Source organism: Rhodamnia argentea, chromosome 11 (genome assembly GCF_020921035.1).
Source record: "Rhodamnia argentea isolate NSW1041297 chromosome 11, ASM2092103v1, whole genome shotgun sequence".
NCBI classification, from domain to species: Eukaryota; Viridiplantae; Streptophyta; class Magnoliopsida; order Myrtales; family Myrtaceae; genus Rhodamnia; species Rhodamnia argentea.
The window spans coordinates 18,753,132-18,774,407 of NC_063160.1; the positions used below are offsets into that span (position 1 = coordinate 18,753,132).

General features: G+C 39.9%; 4 protein-coding genes and 1 long non-coding RNA gene across 9 annotated transcripts; all 5 read right to left on the reverse strand.

Moving 5' to 3' along the window:
• Positions 1-343: 343 nt before the first annotated feature.
• On the reverse strand, positions 344-1,664 carry LOC125312965 (protein NTM1-like 9). Its single transcript, XM_048273064.1, has 3 exons — positions 1,378-1,664; positions 875-1,167; positions 344-517 (listed from the first exon to the last, which is right to left on the reverse strand). Exons 1-3 carry the CDS (start codon positions 1,583-1,585, stop codon positions 344-346), a joined length of 675 nt encoding a protein of 224 aa, XP_048129021.1. The 5' UTR covers positions 1,586-1,664.
• Positions 1,665-4,139: 2,475 nt separating this feature from the next.
• Positions 4,140-4,867, reverse strand: LOC125312513. Its single transcript, XM_048273101.1, has 2 exons — positions 4,653-4,867; positions 4,140-4,565 (listed from the first exon to the last, which is right to left on the reverse strand). The coding sequence occupies exons 1-2, from the start codon at positions 4,830-4,832 to the stop codon at positions 4,368-4,370; spliced, it is 378 nt and encodes a 125-aa protein (XP_048129058.1). The 5' UTR covers positions 4,833-4,867; the 3' UTR covers positions 4,140-4,367.
• A 710-nt stretch (positions 4,868-5,577) lies between these two features.
• LOC115727714 lies at positions 5,578-8,540 on the reverse strand. 4 transcript variants are annotated; one of them, XR_004013723.2, is made up of 4 exons: positions 8,044-8,540; positions 7,305-7,567; positions 5,925-6,895; positions 5,578-5,783 (listed from the first exon to the last, which is right to left on the reverse strand). It is a non-coding gene; the product is annotated as an uncharacterized LOC115727714 (long non-coding RNA). The 4 variants fall into 4 exon arrangements; XR_007197020.1 differs by having other exon boundaries at positions 8,202-8,537; XR_007197021.1 differs by having other exon boundaries at positions 7,284-7,567; positions 8,107-8,533.
• Positions 8,541-10,329: 1,789 nt separating this feature from the next.
• Positions 10,330-11,639, reverse strand: LOC115727709 (NAC domain-containing protein 71-like). The gene is made up of 3 exons (XM_048273065.1): positions 11,058-11,639; positions 10,746-10,976; positions 10,330-10,551 (listed from the first exon to the last, which is right to left on the reverse strand). The coding sequence occupies exons 1-3, from the start codon at positions 11,565-11,567 to the stop codon at positions 10,330-10,332; spliced, it is 963 nt and encodes a 320-aa protein (XP_048129022.1). The 5' UTR covers positions 11,568-11,639.
• Positions 11,640-18,863: 7,224 nt separating this feature from the next.
• LOC115727710 lies at positions 18,864-20,433 on the reverse strand. Of its 2 annotated transcripts, XR_004013717.2 has the most exons (3): positions 20,246-20,433; positions 19,166-19,966; positions 18,864-19,041 (listed from the first exon to the last, which is right to left on the reverse strand). XR_004013717.2 is itself a non-coding variant. In XM_030657976.2 (2 exons), the coding sequence occupies exons 1-2, from the start codon at positions 20,402-20,404 to the stop codon at positions 19,385-19,387; spliced, it is 741 nt and encodes a 246-aa protein (XP_030513836.1). In that variant the 5' UTR covers positions 20,405-20,433; the 3' UTR covers positions 18,864-19,384. The 2 variants fall into 2 exon arrangements, 1 of the variants encoding a protein (XP_030513836.1); XM_030657976.2 differs by having other exon boundaries at positions 18,864-19,966.
• Between the last annotated feature and the right edge of the window lie 843 nt (positions 20,434-21,276).

The window sequence follows — 21,276 nt, forward strand, 5'->3', positions numbered from 1 at the left end:
TTAAACTCTACATAACATTGCCGGAAGACCCAAAAGGAAGTGTACCTGTCCATTATCTGTGTTAGATTCTGTACCACTGCTTTGTCGGGTGATAGGATCTAACCACTCGTCAATAGGTACATCCTTCTCAGTCATATTGACCAAATCTTTTAGCAAGTCAGATTGATTGTCATTCGAAATATCGATGTCAGGAGGAGCCCCCATGTCAACAAGATGAGGATTAGAGGGGAGGTTTAGGTTCACTGGTGGGTGTAAGGCCTTTGCACATGGATCCATCGCGGCTTCTATAGCATTCTGTTTATTGACGAAGTAAACATTGGTTATCAGTTCCATTTGAATGAGTTTACGCAGTTGAAAGCAGACCACAAGGCATGTTAGTACTGACCTCTGGAATGTTATTCTGTAGTTTGTCATTGTCCATGTTCGTGAACAGTGACATCGATCCAGCTTCAGCAGAGACTGAATCATGGATGAACTCATCTCGTCTGTTTATAAGGTGGCAAAGCACAAAATTCTGCTGAACATTCCAAGAGACAATAGGAAATGTCAGCTGAGTTATGGAAATCACATGCCGAGAAAGCATAGTCATTCCAGCGAATGTTGTGAAATATCGAAAACAGCCGGCAATGGTAATCGAACAATGACCAATTCTAGCTTAAAAGCAATCATTTAGGCGCCAAATCTTCCCATCTTTTCAGCTACAACAGCTTGCGAGGCATAGTTGCACAAAATTCTGAACTAAAAGTCCTTTCATTTCCCACACAATCCCACCATCAAAACAACACAAGCTCATCAAAAGCCATAGAAGTGAGCATTACGAGCATTTCACTGTTCAACTTGCAGTCCAAAAAGAGAATGAAGTAATATGGACTACCTGGTCAAGAGAGTTGGTCCCGAAATTGCAGTCATTTAGTCGATATTCATGCATGACCCATACCGTCGGCGGCGTCTCTTTGCGGCTTGAACCATCATTTTCCGTGAAAACTAAATTCCTCATAGTCCCAATCAACTCTTTAGTACCTTTGGCATTGATCTTCTTCTCTTGACCGGTCGATTTCCAATGACCGGACTGGGTTTGTCGGTCAAACTTACTACGACTTTCAGTCTTGAACGAAAGACGAGTCAAGAACCACCACTCCGCCTCCTTGGCCCTCACAATTGAGAATGCTACAGATGCATGGAGATCAGTGAGCTCAGGCTAAAGCAGTGTTGAAAATTAATGCGAACTAGGAGAAACCCATTTTCAAAGTAAGAAAACAAATGCAAACCTCGACTTCAACCATAGTTTATCTCTCAAAACAGGGTCACCGTGCTAAAGACATCAAAGATTTCACACTCATAAACTACAGAGCAACTTGAAGAGAATGTCATGTTTACCTCTGAACCTGAGGGGTAAATCCCAGGGATCGATATTGTACAGACCATGGATCACAGGAATAACGCAGGTATCAGCGTTGTATCCGAAGATTTGTCCTCTTAAGTAATGATTGACAAGTTCATCGTCGGTGGGGCGAAACCTGTATCCTACAGACAGAAATTTATGCATTTGTCCGTAGAAAAGATCAAGGGAAATGAGGCAGGACATGCTTGACTCTTGACAACTTCACTCTGGAACTCAAATTTTGCAGTAACTTGGTGGCTGAATCTGAGGCAGAGTGACCCTCAAAGCACTAGTTTTGAGCATTTTATAGACGGTATAGCATTGACTTGACCCCTGACTGATGTTGTCCTCATGCAGAGTCCTTCCCTTGTTTCAGAAGAGAACTTTTTCTAAAGTGAAAAAACAGAGAGTAATGTTGACAAGATAGCCGACATTGACAACTTTGTCTACGTGCAGGAGTTCGCGCGGCCAGATAACATGTAATTAACTCAACTTCTTATTCTCGTGCGTAATAATTTAAGATTTTCCGTATTATTAATTCTAATTCTTTTACCCTTAGTGCTGTTTTACTGTCCTGCAAAATAACGAGAAGGCGAAGTTTAGTTACTGACATGTTATCAAAGCAATTGCAAAATGGGAAATTCAATTCTGGCCACTCGAACTCCTGCACGTAGACGAAATTGTCAATGTCGGCTGTCTTGCATCATTACTCTCTGATTTTCACTTTACAGAAAGTTCTATTCCGAAGCAAGGGAAGGACTCTGCATAAAAGACAACGATCAGTCGGGGGTCAAGTAAATGCGTTCGGTATAGCATCCGAAAACTATAAAAAGCTCAAAACTAGTGCTTTGACGGTCACTCCGCTTCAGATTCAGCCGTCAAGCCACGTGTGGTAAAGTTTTTATTTTCGAAATAATTTTTGAAATAGAAATATTTTTTTTATTTTTATTTTTGGTAATGATTTTTGAAAACAGAAACGCAATTGGTAATTGTAAAAAAGTTATGTTCCTGAAACAAAGAAAGAACAGAAACGCGTTTGGTAATCGCATAAAGTTTCTGTTCCCGGAACAAAAAAAACACGCTTGGTAACTACAAAAAAACTGTTCCTAATTTTTTCATTTAATTAAGGAGACTATATATAAATTTAAAAAAATTAAGATGTCTTTATCTTTTTAACTTACTAAATCAAATTAAATCTCATTTGTTCAATTTACTAAATCAAATTAGACCAATATATGTATAAGTAATTTATGCACGATTTATCAAATTACAGTATAGACGAGATCAACTAAAAAAAAATGAAAGAGAAGACGAATTGAAATTAGACAACGAGAATATCAAATATGTTTTCTATAGATAGAAAAAATTACAATTATGAGTCATACGTAAATGTTCTCAAGTAGTTAAAAATATGATTACCTTTAAACGGGGATCCTTAGAAAAATATTAATTGCACTTTGAGTGAAATTGTGGACTAAAATGAAAAATATTTGTGCATTTAGGTCCTTTTAGTCCAATTGTGCAATTTTTCCAAACATGAGGACTGAAATGAAATGCAGGGTATCAAATTCTTATGTCATGACTCTAAAAGTAAAAGAAATTTGGCTAAAATGATTTAAAATGAATTTTTTTAGTCAATTTAGGATTATGTTCAATGAAGAGGCATGTGGTCCCAAACTGAATTTTTAAAAATTTAAGAGACAAAAATGAAAAGCGAATTAAAATAAAAATATGAACTATTTTTGCGCAATTTTTTGACAACGAATACTATTTTTCCTTATTTTCGGATATTTCTATAATTAAAATAAATCCGAAAAATGTCAAATTTTACGAAAAGTATTTTTTTATTTAAAATTGGTTCCTAAGGCTAGGCCAAAGCTTCCAAGGTTGGTTTTATAATTTTATGAATTTTTTTGGTATTTTTAATTGTTTTTCTAAAATAAAATGATAAAAAATCGGGTGTCAATATTGTGCAAAAACAAAAGAGAAGAGAGTGTGTTCAAAACAAAATTGTTCCCAATTATTTCCAAAAAATATTCCAAATGTGTTTCTAAAAAGTGTTTCAGGAACACAGAAACAAGTTTTTTTTTTTTGTTTCTTGTTTCTGCTCGAAAAATGTTTTTGTTTCTCAAAAGTATTTTCGATACACTTTAGGAACAATTTTTTACCATACGCATTGCTGTTCCCAAAGTGTTCCGGAAACATTTTGGGAACGGAAACACTTTTTCTAGAGCGTTACCATACTCAGCCCAAGTTACTGAAAATTTGAGTTCGAGAGTGAAGTTGTCGAAGACTCGAGAATGTCCTGCCTCATTCCCTTTGATCTTTTCTATGGACAAATGCATAAATTTCTGCCTGTAGGATACAGGTTTCATCCCACCGACCGATGATCAACTTGTCAATCACTACTTGAGAGGACAAACCAGTATATCAATTAGAGATTTATATAAAATTAATTTGAGATAAGTTATCACAGAATATACTGGTTTGAAATTTTTTGTAATCCACAAATTTAGCACAGATGTACTAATTTTGAATTTTTCGTGATATTAACCCAAAAAATTATAAGGGACATCCAATAGCATCACAAAAACAGTTAATTGAATGGGCATGAATCTAATACTAAATCAATACATCTCGTTTACAAAAATAATGTGTTTACAGAACAAACTGGGAGAAAAGCCAAACAACTGTTTGTATGTTTTCGGCAAATTCGGCGTTAGAAATTTCACCTACTGCTATGACAAATAACTCAATATGCAGCTCATAAAAAAAATCTCATTAAATAAATAATGTACATCAATGAATGCATTTGATCCATGTGCATTGTTTTCAACAAGGAAAATATTTTTTCTTGGCCACACAGCTTGGGCACACTCTTTATCAGCACTTGAAGAATGTGCATCCAAGCCAGTAGAAGCACACCAATTACCTAGCCAAAAAAGGCTTATGTCTTGCTTTCTTCGGCTGAGTGGCCACGCTAGAACTAGCTATCGGAGTTCAACATCCATAATATCTCTTCTAGTTGTTCATAATCAGCAAAATGAGACTCCAAATCCTGAGTCAATTGCTCCTCGGTCGCTGTGGGTGGCTGTGGAGTTGCAGAGAAATCACATTCTGATGAGTTGCATTCTGGTGAGAAAATGGGCGGTGGTGGTTGCTGTACATTTTCTTCTAAAGATTCGCATTTGTCACAACAAAAACAGTAACAACATTAGTTTCCGCATGCTATGATGATCTTCAACAGGCACCATTTTGATGGTCCCTCGACCTTCGGAATCTCTTCAGCTACTGTGCTTTCGGCAGTTACTAATGCAGTCGAGCAACTTGTGTTGCTGACTTCATCGGGTGTGTTGCAGATAATTCTGCTACCTTCTTGAAGCATAATAGAGATATCTGTGTTGTCGACTTCATCGGGCATGTTCCAGCTTATGATGCCGTCTTTAGGCATGATAGATGTACCTATATTGGTCTTCTGAGTCTGAATTTTTCTTACCCTTCTTGTCAGGGTTTTTCTTCCAAGTGGTAAAGAACGAAGTCACTCTAATACAGAAAGACAAGACAACAATTTATATAAGTCTAATCACTGATCTCTGAAAGTTATTCGCGATTTAATCCCAAAAGAAAAAGAAAAAAAGACCTTAAAGAATCAGATATCAGTCAAGAAAGCAACTTTGGTGACACTCCACGTTCCACTCATAAGTATCCTTCTAAAAAGAGACTCCTTGCTCGGATTCAAAATAGAGTGAATGGGTGCTATAGCAACAGCAAGAATGGGAGGAAAAAAAGAACAAAAAAGAAAAGAGCCGGGGAATTTACTATGTAAAATTATGTTGTAAAATTATGTTAGTTGACAACCAATCAATAAAAGTTTAAGTAAGAGTTGGTTCATTTCAGGGACAAAAACCAAAAGTCAGAACAAAGTAAGCTGCTCAGTCTCAACTCTGAAAAATTAAGTCAGAGAAGAAAATGAAATCAGAGGGCTGTTAAATGAAAGCTCTTGGCATGGAGAACATTCATCTAGCAACCTTAATCATTGCTATGTATCCTTAAATGGTTCAAATATGGTTTGTGCTGAAGTTCTCTGCAAGAGGAAGGAAAAGCAAGAAATTGAGTACCTGGTCAGTGAGGACGGTGTCCAAAAGATGAGCATTTAGGTGATATTCATGCAGCACCTATTTGGTCTGGGCATTTTCGGGACTCTGATGTTTTTTGAAAACCAAAATTTTCTTCAAACCTAATATGTTCTTTTTGTCTCGTGTCCTGATTTTGCGAGTTCCACCAGTTTTCTTCCACGACTCATAATCATTTGATCTTCTAGTCTGTTTACTTTGAGGGTACTTATTTTGCAGACGGCAGAAGAAGAACCATCCATCACCATCTGAGTTTATACTTGATAGTTCTGCATGATTTCGCAGTAGAAAAATTTCAAACTACAGAAGCAAACCAACAGGCACAGAATCCCAAAAGGGAATAGCATGGACCAACCATGACCTTGTCACATTTTCGGAAGGATGAAGGGGCAGTTTTCATGGTGTCTTACCATTTATCTTGCTGGGTATATCCCAAGGTGGCAACTGATGGACTTCAACCTCAGGAATTATCAGCTCGACCGTTTTGTTGCCGAGTATCTTCAACTTCAGGTAATGATTGACAAGTTCCTCCTCTGTTGGTCTGAATCGGAATCCCACCGGAAGATCGACTAATGAAATTTTTGCACTTTCCATCTCAGAATATAAAACAAATAAAAATTCTAACTATAAGGGAAAGAGAAGGAAATTTGAAGAGAGCAATGCTAACTTGCTTCAGATTACTTCATGCCGGAGTTATACTCCACGCTTATTTATAATAGAGATGCTATGAGCTAAAACCCCTGCTTTCCACAGGACTGTTTAGTGGGTCCCACATCTTAACCTCCGCTCAAGATCAACAAGGACTGTGATGGTAAATGGCAGAGGGAGGGAAGAGAAAATTCTTAATATTTTTCCTACTTGTTTTGAGTCCATCACAAGCCTCGAAAGCATTTGCATATAAACAAAATGTTAAAGACACAAGGGATTGCCGAAAGGAGGAAAAAACTGTTCTAAACTGAAAATTTTCAGACTTGGTCTCCAAGTTCCAAAACTTCTTTGGAAAGTTCACTTCTTCTTCCGACCCTTAAAAAAAGTGCTATCAACTGAAAAATTGCAGACTTGGTCTCCAAGTTTCAGAACTTCTTTGGGAAGTCGACTTCTTCTTCCGACCCTACCATGACACTACCTAGTCAAAAGTCATTCCCTCAAGGTCCATAGCTAAAAGCAAGTCTGTCTTGAGCTCCCACGCGTTAGTTCTCATCAAACTTCCACTAAGGAGAGTATTTTATCTTTTAGGAGTTCTAGTAAGATTTTCAGGACTGAAACAATCAAAATTTGCTCGTTATCCATGCTCAGTTCTTATTATTTTAAATTGCTTACTGCATAACAGGAGCTCACTAGGTTTCAGAACTAAAATGTATGTGCCCGTGACGCAGCACTCCTACAAACAACCCATAAGCACCCCGATACAGATTAGCGTAATCTTTAAACAAGAACAAAGGACAAAGCCACAAAATAATCTAGGCATAATCCTACACTCAATAAGTCAGACTCGCTCCTCTTCTAAAGTTCACCACGACTTGAGAGTAATCAAACACCGACTCGACAATTTTCTTTTAAATGTTAAAGCCACAGGTTACTCCAAAGCATACAGACAATTAAAACCAACATGCCCCGTTAAAACCACTGGTTACTCTGAAATAGGATCACATGCACGGAAAGAATGCAAACTGTGCACAAGCCGAATTCAAACCAATCAGCTTCACTTCAAACTTCCAATGGATTGGGTGCTTAGAAAAGTGTTGCTACATGATGAAATATTTCATTACCAGAGCTATTGCCATGCTGACCATTTCCAAATAAGCCATCATCTGATGTAAATGAAGGAGGCCGGCCAGTTGCTGCACTTGGGGAAGTGATTCCCTTATTTCTCTAAATGAATGCTACAATCCGGGGAAAAATAATTACACGAGAGCCAAAATTATAAAAGTTCCGTGCCAAAGTGTTGAGAGATACCTCAATCACCTTCATGGTGAATTAATACATCACTCATCCAATCTTTTTCCCCATTCGTTTAAATGTTCACTTTATGCAACCAGACAAGGCAATGCACCTGCAGATTCACCACAGAGCAGGGATTAATCTCTGCTAGTCAAGTATTCAGAGCATGTCAATTTTCCAAGAAGATCCATCCAGCAACAGTTGCATCAAAAGGAATTGTTGCATAGGTACCGCAGATCAGTTGTGGTTATCTCGAGCGAAATTCATCAAAAGCCCAACATACTATTACAGTTTTTCTTTTCTACAACACAAATTAAGACGTCCAAAAAAGGAAAAAAGCAGCATTTCCAAACGCAAGGTTTGACTAATCTTTCGGAACAGGGCTGGGGAAAAAAAAAGCAGAAAAAATGAGGAATATTGATTGATATTTTGGGGTTGATATAACATCTCAAGTTTCATCTGTTCCCAGGTAACATTTGCAATCTTCCTTAGATTTTCGGAACATATCGCAATGTGCAAGTTAGGTCCAAGGTACCGCTACAAGACCACGAAACAGAAACCCTCCAAGAAAAGCAGAGGTCCTAATACTCATTCCACGCGAATGGGAAACTGCACAAGTCCAGAACGAGAAAGACGAACTCTGATCTTTACCTGCAACTGCTACAACTCCCACCGAGATCGAGGCAAAGAAAGAATGGATTTGGATGTTGGAGAATACGACCCATGAAGGACTCGTCAATCATTACTTGTGATTTCGAGAAGAAATCGCGTCGACATAACTCAATCCCAAGTAAGATTGACGAGTGATTCAGGGATCGTATTGGGTCGTAATGAATCTCGAACAAGCACAAGATGCAAGAAAAAAGACGACGTCTTGATCTAGTGGGCTGCTTGACGCTCATCCCCGACCCCGACTGTTCTTCTTCTCCACATTGCCTCCCCAAAAGGGTTTACATAGTTTTCTTTTCCAGAAAACGATAATGCTAACTTGATTAACAAGATGCAGGGATTATCACTTTTATTTTTTTTTAATAATGATCATCGAATTAATGTTTTTAGTAAGAGACTTGCATTAAGGGTGATCAGGTTTCGGTACGTTCCGATTTCCTCCGAAATCGAAGCCGGATTGGTGGTTCCAATTTGTAATTTTCGAAACCGGAGTGCATACTGGAGGTCCCTAGAACTAGACAAATCCGGTTCCGGAGAGATCAAATGGAACCGATAAACCTTTTTATATATATGCGTGCTTTTTTATGTTATGCAACATGTTACATTTCTCAATGAGTACTTTTCATGTTTGTGTTGTTTTTTTACTAGCTTTTGAAAAGATTTTGGGGTTTTAAATTCTCAATAATTATGACTTACTTAACTATAAGGATTGAATTCTAATCTGAAAATTGTTGGGCGGTCCGAGAAACTGGGAATGGAACTGCTCGGTCACCAGTTTCAATTTTAGAAACCAAAAATCAAATCGGTACCTTCTGAATAGGACCTAACCAGCTGGTTTGGTCCGGTCTGAGTGATTCCCGATTCTGTCGGTCTATCTTGCTCATCTCCCATTTGCATGATCCGATTCAGGGTAGACATGATCATGTCGGCATAATATTTGATTTTGATGTCGTACATTTATTGTTAGTTTGTGTTGCATGCAATTATAGAAATCTATAAAAGCAGAGCATACATGGGAATTCCGTAATAAATGAAAAATGGAGAAATATACTTATTTTTGAGTTGAAATTCAGGGACTCGGTGTCCGTTCAGTCACTCTTTAAAGAAAAAACTTTGGCCGAACACTCACATTTTACTTGATTGTTCCGCATAATTCTACCCTCTTAGTCCTCCTCCTCGCATTTTCGCTTTCATCCATTTTTTGCTTACTTATAACTCTTCTATAACTTCTCAGGAAAAAATCCTCATTTATGTGTACAATATTTTCTATCTTTCAATTTGCAAAGGACCTAATTTGATGATGACCCAACGTTTAGAAGATGTTTAACCTCGTAGAGCACCCTAATAGCGAGAAGAAGACTGTTTGCATAGTATGATGTGCTGCAAAAATTACCCTTAAATACTAATGGTAGCACAGGTCATCAGTTGAAGAGGGATATGATCACAAACACCTTGCTAAATTTAGCCCATGAGCTCTGTCGCCTTTTCTGCAAAGGGCCATTGAGATTCGTATTTTCCTTTAAAGATGGATCTGTCTAAGTCCGAGTGTTACGTATGTCCATTTGTTTGTAATTCTGTGATTAAAATATGCATTTTCGTAAGTTCTTAGTATGGTTGATTTGATAGTCTTGGACTGAGACTCTATCCTAAACTATGAAATCTTAAACCCAAATGAAACATTAGCACTTGTTGAGGAAGTTGAAGGCGTTCCTTTGGAAGTCTTGGCGTATGATTCCATCCTGCCAAAGTCAAGAAGATGAAATATTCGCACTTGTTGAGCAAGTTTCAAGGCCTTCCTCTGGAAGTCTTGGAAAAAGTCAGATTCTATCCTACCAAAGCCAACAGAGCTTTATTTCTTTCCTTTTTGGCCTTTTCTGATTGATCCCATCTGTCCCACTCCCACTTCTTAGCCAGACTCCACTCCACAGCATTCAATTAATCGTTCTTCCAATTACATCAATCGTTTGACAGTCCAACTTCCAGTCCACCAACAAACAGCATTTGTTGAAGCATCACATCTTAATTAGCAGAAAGCACGACCTGAAATACAAGAGAAATCACAAATTATGAAAGGACGTATGTTTCCCTTCATTCCAAAAGCCACACTCGCAATACTAAATACATCACAAGTAAAAACCCACACAATCACGCACAGTCCTTCCGCATCATGATCAATCATTGTCAAACGTTGGAGTTGAGAAGTCCTTAAACATTGCCCCAACCCAAACCGAAATTGCGATTTGGAGATGGCATGTATCCATTGTCAAACTCATTCTCATTGTTATTATCTGAGAAATTTAGAAAAGACAACCATTCTTCCTCGGCTCCTGCTTGTGACTGACAGGTTGAAGTGTTGTCGTAGTGCGGTAGATAGTCATCCAGTGCCTGAAATGTAGATATCGAGTCCATTAACTCTCCCCGTGACATCTACATTAAAAACATAGAGATTATAGAAACAATCTTGAATTGTGAAATGAATCTAGTCCCACATATGTTGCTTATATGATAATGCAATCATTAGTATTTTGGCCATAGAGAACCAACAATTCTCTGTGACTTTGAAATGCTCTATATGACTTGGGACTAAATCCGATACTAAAAATAAAAGGTGTGTCTCTCACCTCAGGTTCAGCATCAAGAACTTCTTGGTTGTCAGCAACTTCATTGTTGTTGTTGGGGGTGTTGCAGAAGATGGGATAGTCCACTTCTTGATTCACGGGGGGGTCTGACACTTGGCTAGTGCATGTGTAAGGGCTGCTTGAATCGCCTTCAGGGCTGATTGTTGGAGCATGACCCGTCTTCAGTTTCCTGTCTTTCTTGTTCTTGATCCGACATGCCACATAAGGCAGCATCTAGCATAAATATAATGAACAACTTTAGCAATAGGAAAACAAACCGTTACTAAAAAGCATGTCTCAAATGTTACTTATAACCAATCGCGTTGTGCAATCGAATGAGAGCCAAATTGTTACCTCGCCTTTGCCGTGATTATTGCCCGAACACTTGGAATTTAGGTGATACTCGTGCATGACCCAGTTGGTCCTTTCGCCTTTAGGCACGCGGCCAGTGTAGAACACCAGCGTCTTCTTGATTCCTATCTGCTCGTTGGTGTCCTCGCTCATGACGCGGCGTTCCTTGCCGGTCACTTTCCAGTAGCCGGCTACTGTCGTCCGGTCGGGGCGCTTGCTGTTCAAGTACTTGCGCTTCACACAGCAATAGAGAAACAGTTCCTTACTGTTGAAAATGTGACCAACAATGTTGGGCAACTCCCAAGGTTCGAACTTGCATACGTCGATCTCCGGGATTATGTTGTAGTAGGATTCGTCAGGTTGTCCGAGAATCTTGGGCTTCAAGTAAAGAATCAGAAGCTCCTCATCAGTAGGATGGAATCTGAATCCTGGAGGGAGGAGGGGTCTCATTACTTCTGGGATTGTGTCTTCCATTTGAATCCCCAACAGGTGCAAGCAAAGCAAAGAGAAGAAGAACAAGACTAGAGGGCTAGGATTCTGCGTGTGGGTTTGAAGATGGGTAGGATTAACACTGGCCAAGTGCAAGTACTTTAAAGTGTGGAATCGTGCGTTGACTCATTGACTGACATTATTTTGTTTGTATACATTTTCCTTTTCTCTTTCCTTGGAGAAAATATTCGCCTTCCTTCACAAGTGCAAACCGCACTGTTCATGCTGACTGGACCCCTAGTCTCATCCTATGTTCGAAGAATTTTTTTAGAGGGCTTTAAGAAGTCGAGTGCGCCAATGCATGATCATGAGCGTTCATACGACATGCCAAAGTCTAATAATTCAAGATAAATCAAAATTAGGTTTTTATATGTTGCATTAGTGGAGCACTTTTTTATTAGATAAGACGCATTTCCTATTATAAGATTTTGTGATTTGTCTCTAATAATTCGAGATAACCAAGATTAGTGAATATCGATGTTCACGGCGGTATTATCACAAAGTTTGAGAACCCTTTAAAGCGGAGATTAATCCAATCAGGATACCAACGAAATTCCAACGTCCTAGTATGCTTGCACGAACATCTATATGATTTTCAGCTGTGATATACAAAGATTTCTACAATTTTATGTGGATGCTCTTGTTCCATCAAACGAGGAATCTTATCCTAGGGTTTGAGCTTCATCTTTTTCATTAAATTTGTTGGGGAAGAACAATGTTGCACACTTTAATGATTGAGACCAGACCATTAGTTTCCTCATATGGAAAATGTAAATAACAAAAACCTTTTCGAACCTTCTTGTCGAAGTTCTAACCCTTGCTCCCAAAGGGTTGCACTTTCTTCCTAGACCCCACACGCGATGGCACTTTCAGTTAGGTTATTCTTTCCTAAGGATGAGTATGGTTTTAGAGTAAAACCTGGAACCTGAAATCGAACCAGTGGGAAATCTGTTCTGTTTTAGGTTTCAAGGTACGCAGGATAAGTTTTAAGTTCACAAAATTGAGAAACTTGTACCGATGAGTAGATTACAAGTTTCAAGTAGGTGGAAGCTGTAGCAAGTTTTTGGATTTTTCTTAGTATATCTCTTTGCGCAATCCTACACTATTCCATGTATTCTGAAACCACTAATCCGAACTTCCATTTTGAGCGATATTTATGACTGAATTTACTTTGTTAATATTTCATAATTATTCATGTGTCTAAATATGAGTTACAGTTAGTGGATTGTAGTAACAAATGGTAATCATCAAAGGTAATGATTCACTGGAATTGTTCAATTAAGAATATATGTAGAACATGTATAGACCTTGAAACGAACCCTGGAACTTGTGACGGGATATGTTTCAAGGTGTACAAGGTACGTTCCGGGTTTCAAAAAACGGGGAACCCGCTCTGACGGATAGGTCAAGTGTGAAGGCCCGGATTTTCGTCTGTTTAATTAATGAGTTTTGTAATGACAATTATGTGACAAGTGATGAACTATTTGAAGTTAAATGAAGCGTGATTTTGAGGATTAAGGTTATGTCACATGAGATTATGAGTTGTGGACAACATAAGGTTATGTTTTGATCCGGTTGAGTTTGTTCCGGAAATTAAGCGTGATTGGCATGCGAGTTGAACTTAAGGTCAACCACCTATTAAACCCCACTTTATATAGTCCTCTTCTCTCTCTCCTCTCTCATTCTTACCCCTTTCCCTCTTCATTTGCGCAACACCCCTCCCCCTTGTTGCTTCCGCCTGAGACCCATACCCACATAGTGACGCCTCGGCCGCTTGTTCGAGCTCACCAGCAGCGACGGCGGCAGCTACTCTTCCTCGACATCACTTTCTTAGCCTGGCTCCAACTAGATCTCGCCTCGACCCACTCGTGTGACGTCCCGAAATTTTGACGTTTGTAAGATAATTGGATTCGATGAATTTAAACCATGAATTCCAGCTTAGAAAATAAAATTGGATTTTTGAGGATTTAAGAGACCATTATTGGATTATTCTGAGACGTCCGTCGGAAAAAGTCAAGCCCGAGTAGTCAAGTTGTCACGTTGTAGTGCCGAAAAATTTCGCGCTCGAGCCTAGTCCCGACGGAACTCTAGATGTGAAAATATTAAATTGCCCTCAATCGGTTAAACCAAATGACTAACCGGTACTCATTTACCAAATTACCATGGCACCTTCATATATTATTCATAAAAGATAGAAACCAAAAATTTTGATTTGAAATCGTGGGGCCCTCTAATCAAACTCAAGTCAAATCCATCTCTCTCTCTTATTTTCGTTTTCTTTTTTTTCTTGCCCCGCCTCTCTCTCTCCTCTTCCCTCCTCTCTCTACACCTGCGACAACTCCCCCTCTGCTCACGTCCAACGTAGTCGCACCACCGCCACCATCTCCAGCCACCCGCCTCCGTCGCTACCTCCAACCGCTGCTCGCCACAGCCGAACGCCCTTTCTACCTTCGCCATTCCCCCTTATCCCGTGACTAGAGCCGCCGAGGAACTCGTCGAGCCGAGTGACTCGCGAGCCAATACGACTTGTTGCCGGCGTGCTCCATCCCCGCCAACAGTTGTTGCGCCGCCGGCCACCCACTCACCCAATCGTCGCCCGAGCCCGCTAGCCCATGATTCACCTCCGGCGGCGACCGGTGCTTTGCCCCCACCTATTGCCCACTACTCGCGTCACTCCAACCGCCACCACCTACCTTTGCCACCGATCGCCGGTCGTCGCCCACCCCACTAAGCTCGCCGGCCGTTGCCGTCGCCCTCACGGCCGGCCAAACCACCAAGCCCGAACCTTTGGGACTCAAGCCTCCCGACCCAAACCGTGATCGTACGCGCCCCACAAGCCGCGAGATTCGTCCACCGTACCGAGCCCGACCCGACCAAAACTAACTCGAGTCATCATTGAACGTCATTTAGTTAGTGAGTTAACCCCTAAACTCTAATTATGATGTTAATTACGTGTAGGGGATAGTTAATTAGTGTTAACAACGGTTTAGTTGGGTTAAGCGTAGTCGAGTTAGATTAGTGACTATGGTTATGTTAAATTAACCTTAGTCAGATTAAAGTAACCGTAGTTACATTGATCTAATCATGGCTACTTTATGTTAATCATGGTTAGATTAAATTAATTATAATTAATTTAATTTAACTATAGTTACTTTAATTTAACTGTAATTACTTTTAGATAACCGCGGTTACTTTAATTAATCATGGTCATATTAATTGACTGAAGCTAGATTAGTTAATTATTATGGTGCTAATTGACCGTGGTCGGGTAAGTTAACCGAGGCGAATTAACTATTCTTGTTTGATTCGCCTGGTCACTTGTCCGGCCCTCTACTGTTTATGCTATCTAATGATAATAGCGATGAAGACCATGTAGTGGAGTAGTGGATGCGTTCGGAGTTATGGAGCGATTAGCTGTATCGGCAGGCTTTTGGTGATAGCGTTGCGGCGGATGCTTTTTGACTTGGCAGCAGAATAGTAAGGACTTGGATGAGGGTCATGGCGGTGGAGGTGGCTAGTGGATGGTAGTAGCGTTGTGTTAGGTCTCGGATGTTTATGAGTAACTCTAATGTAAACAACACACACACACACACACAGATATATATATATATATATATATATATATATGTGTGTGTGTGTAAATTTATCTATTTAACTGGTAGTATGTTGTATGTGAACATCGGATTGTTTGGTGGGTGTGTGAGATAAACCCTATTAAGATCGACCCTTACTGTGTGCGTACCTATCCTCGATTCTTATGGTGCCCCTTCCTTAAGGCTTCCACAGCGTTTCTCGCATGCGCCTCTAATTTCTATTTTGTAACAAATTAATTGAGAGTCCGTTAGCAATGCGACGGTCTAGGACATCACGAGGCCTTCTCAATAGGACTAAAGGTGAGCTTGTTACAAGGTGATATCAAAGCAATCATATTGAGAGCGAACCCTCACATTAGATCCTAGGTGAAACTTGTACGGAATCTGAAACTGCTCACCCCTATTCTTTACCCCCACATGTTTCATTATTCACTCCTTTTCGCTTACTATATAGGTAACGAATTTCTAACACATATATTTATAATAATCATCTCGACGTTTCTTTCCTCTCACTTCTATTAAATTAATTAGAAGATAGTTCATCATCTCATTTCATTTGATATAATGTTTCTATAACATTATAGCAACATCACATTTGCCTTATGTGTTATTCTTGAAAAAATAACTTCCGTGTCCACTATATAGAGGAAAATTATAAAAAAAAAAACCTTAATTTATTGTAATTGTGCCAAATTAGTTCTTGATGTCATGATGCCAAGGTTGATCATCGAACCCTTCCTTAACCACCATGGAATGAGCTGGTCATTCAAGAATGTCGATCTTCAGAGGTTCGATATCGATTCCATTTACCACTTGCAACATAGAGGATATGATAGCTAGGGCATCCGCGAAGTGACTTTGGGTTCTCGACGGATACTTGAAATTGATCTCATCAAACTCCTTAATAATCTCTTCTAGGAATTTGTGGTACGGTACGAGCTTGGAATCCTTTGTTTTCCCTTCACCCCGGGTTTGTAGAATGATGAGCATGTAATCTCCATAAACTTGCAGTTTTTCGTACTTTCATGGTGAGGGCTAGTTACAAACCTAGGATGCAAGCTTCGTACTCACAAACGTTGTTAGTGCATGGGAATGCTAATTTTGCCGCAACGGGATAATCCCGACCATCCGAAGATATCGAATTGCCCCGGTGTCTCGATCTAACTAAATTGACAGCACCATAAAAATACATAGTCCACCTCTCTTCTGACAATGTCGGGATATGATCCTTAGTTTCACCTTCGTTGTTCAATGATGGTTTGTCCTTTGACAGATTTTTGAGCCGGGCTCCTTATATCAAATTCATACGGGAGGACCTGCTACTTGGCCAATTTTCCAATCAAAGATGACTTTTCGAGCAAGTACTTGTTCGGATCATTCTCCGCGACTAACCGGACACGGTGATGAAGAATATATTGCCTTGATCTTGTCGAAGGCCTACTGGCATTCGCGATCCCAATTGACTCTGGCATTCTTCTTTAAAAGCTTAAAGAAAGGTTTTGCCATTTCTGAAAGCTGGGATATAAAGTGGGCAATACAATTTAATCTGCCCAATAAGCTTCTTACTTTGTTAATCGTTGAAAGGGCTCCAAGATTGAAGATGGCTTGAATCTTCGAGGGGTTGATTTCAATGCCGCGGTTACTAATCATGAATCCCAACAGCTTACCGGATCTTGCCCCAAACACGCATTTAGCGAGATTTAGCCTTAGCTTACACTTTTCGAGTCGTTCGGAACAATTTCTTCAATACCAGGGTATGATCCTCACCACGCCTAGACTTGGCGATCATGTTATCTACGTACACCGTTATCTCCTTGTGTATCATGTCGTGAAACAGAGCCACTATAGCTCTTTGATAGGTGGTCTTGGCATTCTTCAAACCGAAAGGCATGACCTTGTAGCAAAAAGTCCCCCATGGTGTGTTATAAATGATGCTTTGGCTTTATCCTATTCCTTCATGAGGATTTGGTTGCAGCCAGAGAAACCATCCATAAAAAAGAACATTTCAAATCCTGCGATCCTGTTAACCAAAACGTCAATATGTGGCAATAGGAAGTCATTTTTGGGGCTCGCCTTATTTAAGTCTCGATACTCAACACAAACCCGCACTCTTCCATCCTTCTTCACGATAGGAACTATATTAGCCATCCATTATGGGTAAGGGATGACCTTAATGAAACCCATCTTGAGGAGCTTCATCACTTCCTCCTCAATTTTCTTAGACAACTCTAGCTTCGTCCGCCTAAGCTTCTGTTTCTTTAATGGGGCATCCAGATCGGTTGGCAAAGTGTGCTCTACAATACTGGGATCTAGCCCTAACATGTTGGCGTAGGACCAAGCGAAAACATCTTGATATTCCTTAAGAAGTTCACTCATTTTGTTAGCTTCTACTGGAGATAAACTTTTCCCAATTTTCACTTCCTTAACGTTTTTTGAATTCCCCGGATTAACTGCAGTTGTATTTTCCGTCGTGAGGGGCTTGGATTCTTCATGGCAATTCCAATCATGCTTAACATCATTCTAATCCTCATCTTCTTCCTCAACCTCACATGACAAATCCTCTAGACAATCCGAGTCACATAGTGACCTGCTATGCATGCTCGGAATGGTATGCTTGAAATGTCATGAGGATAGTTAGTTCACACTTTACAAGCGAATTTAATGCATGATGATTTTTTGAAGAACATCTTTGAAAGATTTTTTCGAAAAAAGGATATGGAAAAGGGAGCTAGTCCTTATATCATCGGACTATATGAAAAAAGGATATCAAAAAAAGATTTTTTTTTAAATTGTTCAATGTAGTCTTTGAACTTTTGTACATGCTCAATTTTGGCCCTTGGATTGTATGAAAATGTTCAGTATTGTCTCCGAGCTTGAATTAAAAAAATGATAACATTGAATATTTGTCCCCGAGCTGAAATTAATAGAATGATAGTAGTGAACATTTTCATACGTCTAGGGACCAAAATTGAACATGTAAAAAAGTCCAATGACTACATTGAACAATTTAAAAATTTAGGGATAACAGTGCATGTTGGGCTAAGTTTGAGGACAAAAATTGAACATGTAAAAAAGTCCAATGCCTACATTGAACAATTTAAAAATTTAGGGATAGCATTGCATGTTGGGCCAAGTTTTAGGACAAATTATACCTTTATTGCTTTGGCCCTCCATACGTGTAGGGACCAAAATTGAACATGTAAACAAGTCCAAGGATTACGTTGAATAATTTAAAATTTTAGGGATAACAGCGCATGTGGGCTAAGTTTAAGGGCAAATTATCCCTTTGCTGCTTTGGCCCTCCATACGTTAGTCAGACGATCATCACCTGTTCAACCATGCTCCTTTATTTCCCCAAGGTTTGAACTTTGAAACACGCGAGGGAGCAGTCGTCCTATTTGTTTATGAATTTCATTAGTTACTCTCTTTTTTTTTTTTTCTGCTGAGGGAACTTTGTCTTTGAATCAGTTTACTTAGCAGCTAATATTTTGCTCATCCTTTTAGTACCTAGGACTTAAGGTGCTATTGGTTCAGATATGGACTGCAATGTTAAATGAACTCCAATTAATAGGCGCATTTCTAGAAACTTCTAAAACTCGATAAGCTGAGTCAAAAAGTCACAAACTTAGGAACAATCAGTCGAAGTCGAAACGAAACCGAAGCCGAAGTGAACTTTCTGGCATCGCAAGCCCTTATCACGCACCATCCTAGGACTCTTTGCGCTGCCTGCTGTGGAACCAGATGATTCTGATTTGCGACTTCGTTCGATTTCTTGAGTCTGTTCCAACGATCCTTTTAAGCTCTCTCGTAGAGAAGACATTCTTGGAAATGTCAGCAGCAGCTTTGCCCTTTTCACCTTCCCTTTCCTGCAAATACAATGTTTATCTCTTCAGGTGAGATCCTTGATTAAGAAGAAGCAACTAAAATGAGGCCTGAAGCATATCAAGGTAAAGAGAAGATCAAGGCAAACACATACAAATCTAATCTCACCGTGAACATCATATTCTTCCGGACTGGCGCAGCTGCTCAATTGTGCTTGTTATATATAGTTGAGTAGCTTCTCCAGGCAGCAGAGTAACTCCTGCATTGTCCCTGCTGTTTTATCGACCTTTTGTTCAACATGGTCAAGTTTAGTTTGGAATTTTGAGATCTTCGAATCGATAGACTTGAGAATTTTGTTTTGGGCAAGGGCGTTCTTGGCTTGCCAATTTAAGACAGCTTCTGCTGAACTGATCTTTTTAGTCCTTCCTGCTTCATCCACATCTGTGGGATTCGGAACTTTTGGCATATGGCGGTATTTACCATGTCTATCAGTGAATTCTGCCACTGGGGAAATTCTACACGATGGTTGGCAGGTGGGAACCTGAATTTGCTTGGGAAGACTGGAATTGGCGGTGAAACCGCACTGGCACAGGAGAGTTGTGCAGGTTCTGCTTCAGTTTTGACCCATTTAAGAACAGGTTTATGATGAGGCAAAGTGGGCTCCTTCGATGGTGTCACCTTGCCCTCGGATGCCGGTTTGCCAGAGGGTTTATTTTGTAGTTGGACTCTGTCTCGACCTCTTGAAGCTCGGGTGGGTACGGGATCACGGGTCAAGCAGTTGATCTCAGGCTCATATCCGACCGGTTGAATCATGAAACAATGGGGAAAATTTTGTTCCCGTGAATTGTCCTGAGCATGAACCCCTGCTTCTTCTCTAGGCACATTGCCCGGAGGTCTTATGGTAGGTTGTCTCAACCTGTCAGCATGGTCCCCTTGCTCAACAGGTCTGTTCACAGGCGACCACCAATCCTCGTAGGACAATGGCGATACAGTAGTCAATAATGAATTGAATGTCAGAGTTCTCGTCACCTGACTGTCCAATGATCCAGATAAACAGAAAACAATGTGCATTTCTTGCGGAAAAAGAAAGCGATAAATTCGCATTTAGACACTCCGCATACTGTCCAACATGATGCTACAATGAACGTTGAGAACACTACCAAAGTAATTCAGAAGAGAGAATCTGTCAAATCGGCATTATTTAAACTCTACGTAACATTGCTGGAAAAGACCCAAAAGAAAGTGTACCTGTCCATTATCTGTGTCACATTCTGTTCCACTGCTTTGTCGGATGATAGCATCTAACCACTTGTCGATAGATCCATCCTCATCAATCATATCGACCAAATCTTTTAGCAAGTCAGATTGATTATCATTTGTAATATCGATGTTAGATGGAGCCCCCATGTCAACGAGATGAGTATTAGGATTAGAGGAGAGGTGGGCGAAAGGCCCCTGCACACGGATCCATCGCGGCTTGCACAACGTTCTGTTTATGGTCAAAGTAAACATTGGTTATCAGTTCCATTCGAATGAGTTTTCTCACTTGAAGCAGACCACTAGGCATGTTAGTACTGACCTCTGGAATGTTATTCCGTGTTATGTAATTGTCCAAGTTCGTGAACAGTGACATCGATCCAGTTTCAGCAGACATTGAATCATTGATGACCTCATCTCGTCTGTTTATAAGGTGGCAAAGCACAAAATTCTGCTGAACATTCCAAGAGACAATAGGAAATGTCAGCTGGATTACGGAAATCACATGCCGAGAAAGTATAGTCATTCCAGCAAATATCGTGAAATATCGAAAACAGCCGGCAGTGGTAATCAAACAACGACAAATTCTATCTTAAAAGAAAATCATTTAGGCACCAAATCTTCATCTTTTCAGCTACAAGAGCTTGCGAGGCATAGTTGCCCCAGGGATGTAACCACAGCAAACAAGAATCTGAACTAAAAGGCCTTTCATTTCCCACACAATCCCACCATAAAAACAACACAAGCTCATCAAAAGCCATAACAGGGAAGGTAAATTCTCTCTCAAAACAGGGTGCAGAGTAACTTGAAGAGAATGTCACGTTTACCTCCGAACGGGGAAGGTAAATTCCAATGGTCGATATTGTACAGGCCATGGATCGCTGGAATAACGCAGGGTTCAGCGTTGTATCCGAATGTTTGTCCTCTTAAGTAGTGATTGACAAGTTCATTGTCGGTGGGGGCGAAACCTGTATCCTACAGGCAGAAATTTGTGCATTTGTTCATAGAAGAAATCAAGGGGA

Excerpts from the sequence above, each read along its gene's own strand:
- LOC125312965 (XM_048273064.1), bottom strand. The coding sequence starts at position 1,585 with ATGTCCTGCCTCATTTCCCTTGATCTTTTCTACGGACAAATGCATAAA. Across the intron at positions 1,168-1,377 it reads TTTACCCCTCAGGTTCAGAG|CATTCTCAATTGTGAGGGCC; the intron begins GTAAACATGACA and ends ATGCATCTGTAG. Across the intron at positions 518-874 it reads GGACCAACTCTCTTGACCAG|CAGAATTTTGTGCTTTGCCA; the intron begins GTAGTCCATATT and ends TGGAATGTTCAG.
- LOC125312513 (XM_048273101.1), bottom strand. The coding sequence starts at position 4,832 with ATGCCTAAAGACGGCATCATAAGCTGGAACATGCCCGATGAAGTCGAC. Across the intron at positions 4,566-4,652 it reads TAGCTGAAGAGATTCCGAAG|GAATCTTTAGAAGAAAATGT; the intron begins GTCGAGGGACCA and ends TGTGACAAATGC.
- LOC115727709 (XM_048273065.1), bottom strand. The coding sequence starts at position 11,567 with ATGGAAGACACAATCCCAGAAGTAATGAGACCCCTCCTCCCTCCAGGA. Across the intron at positions 10,977-11,057 it reads TCGATTGCACAACGCGATTG|ATGCTGCCTTATGTGGCATG; the intron begins GTTATAAGTAAC and ends TATTTATGCTAG. Across the intron at positions 10,552-10,745 it reads TTCTTGATGCTGAACCTGAG|ATGTCACGGGGAGAGTTAAT; the intron begins GTGAGAGACACA and ends TTTTTAATGTAG.
- LOC115727710 (XM_030657976.2), bottom strand. The coding sequence starts at position 20,404 with ATGGGGGCTCCATCTAACATCGATATTACAAATGATAATCAATCTGAC. Across the intron at positions 19,967-20,245 it reads GTGACACAGATAATGGACAG|GATTGGTGGTCGCCTGTGAA; the intron begins GTACACTTTCTT and ends TTGTCCTACGAG.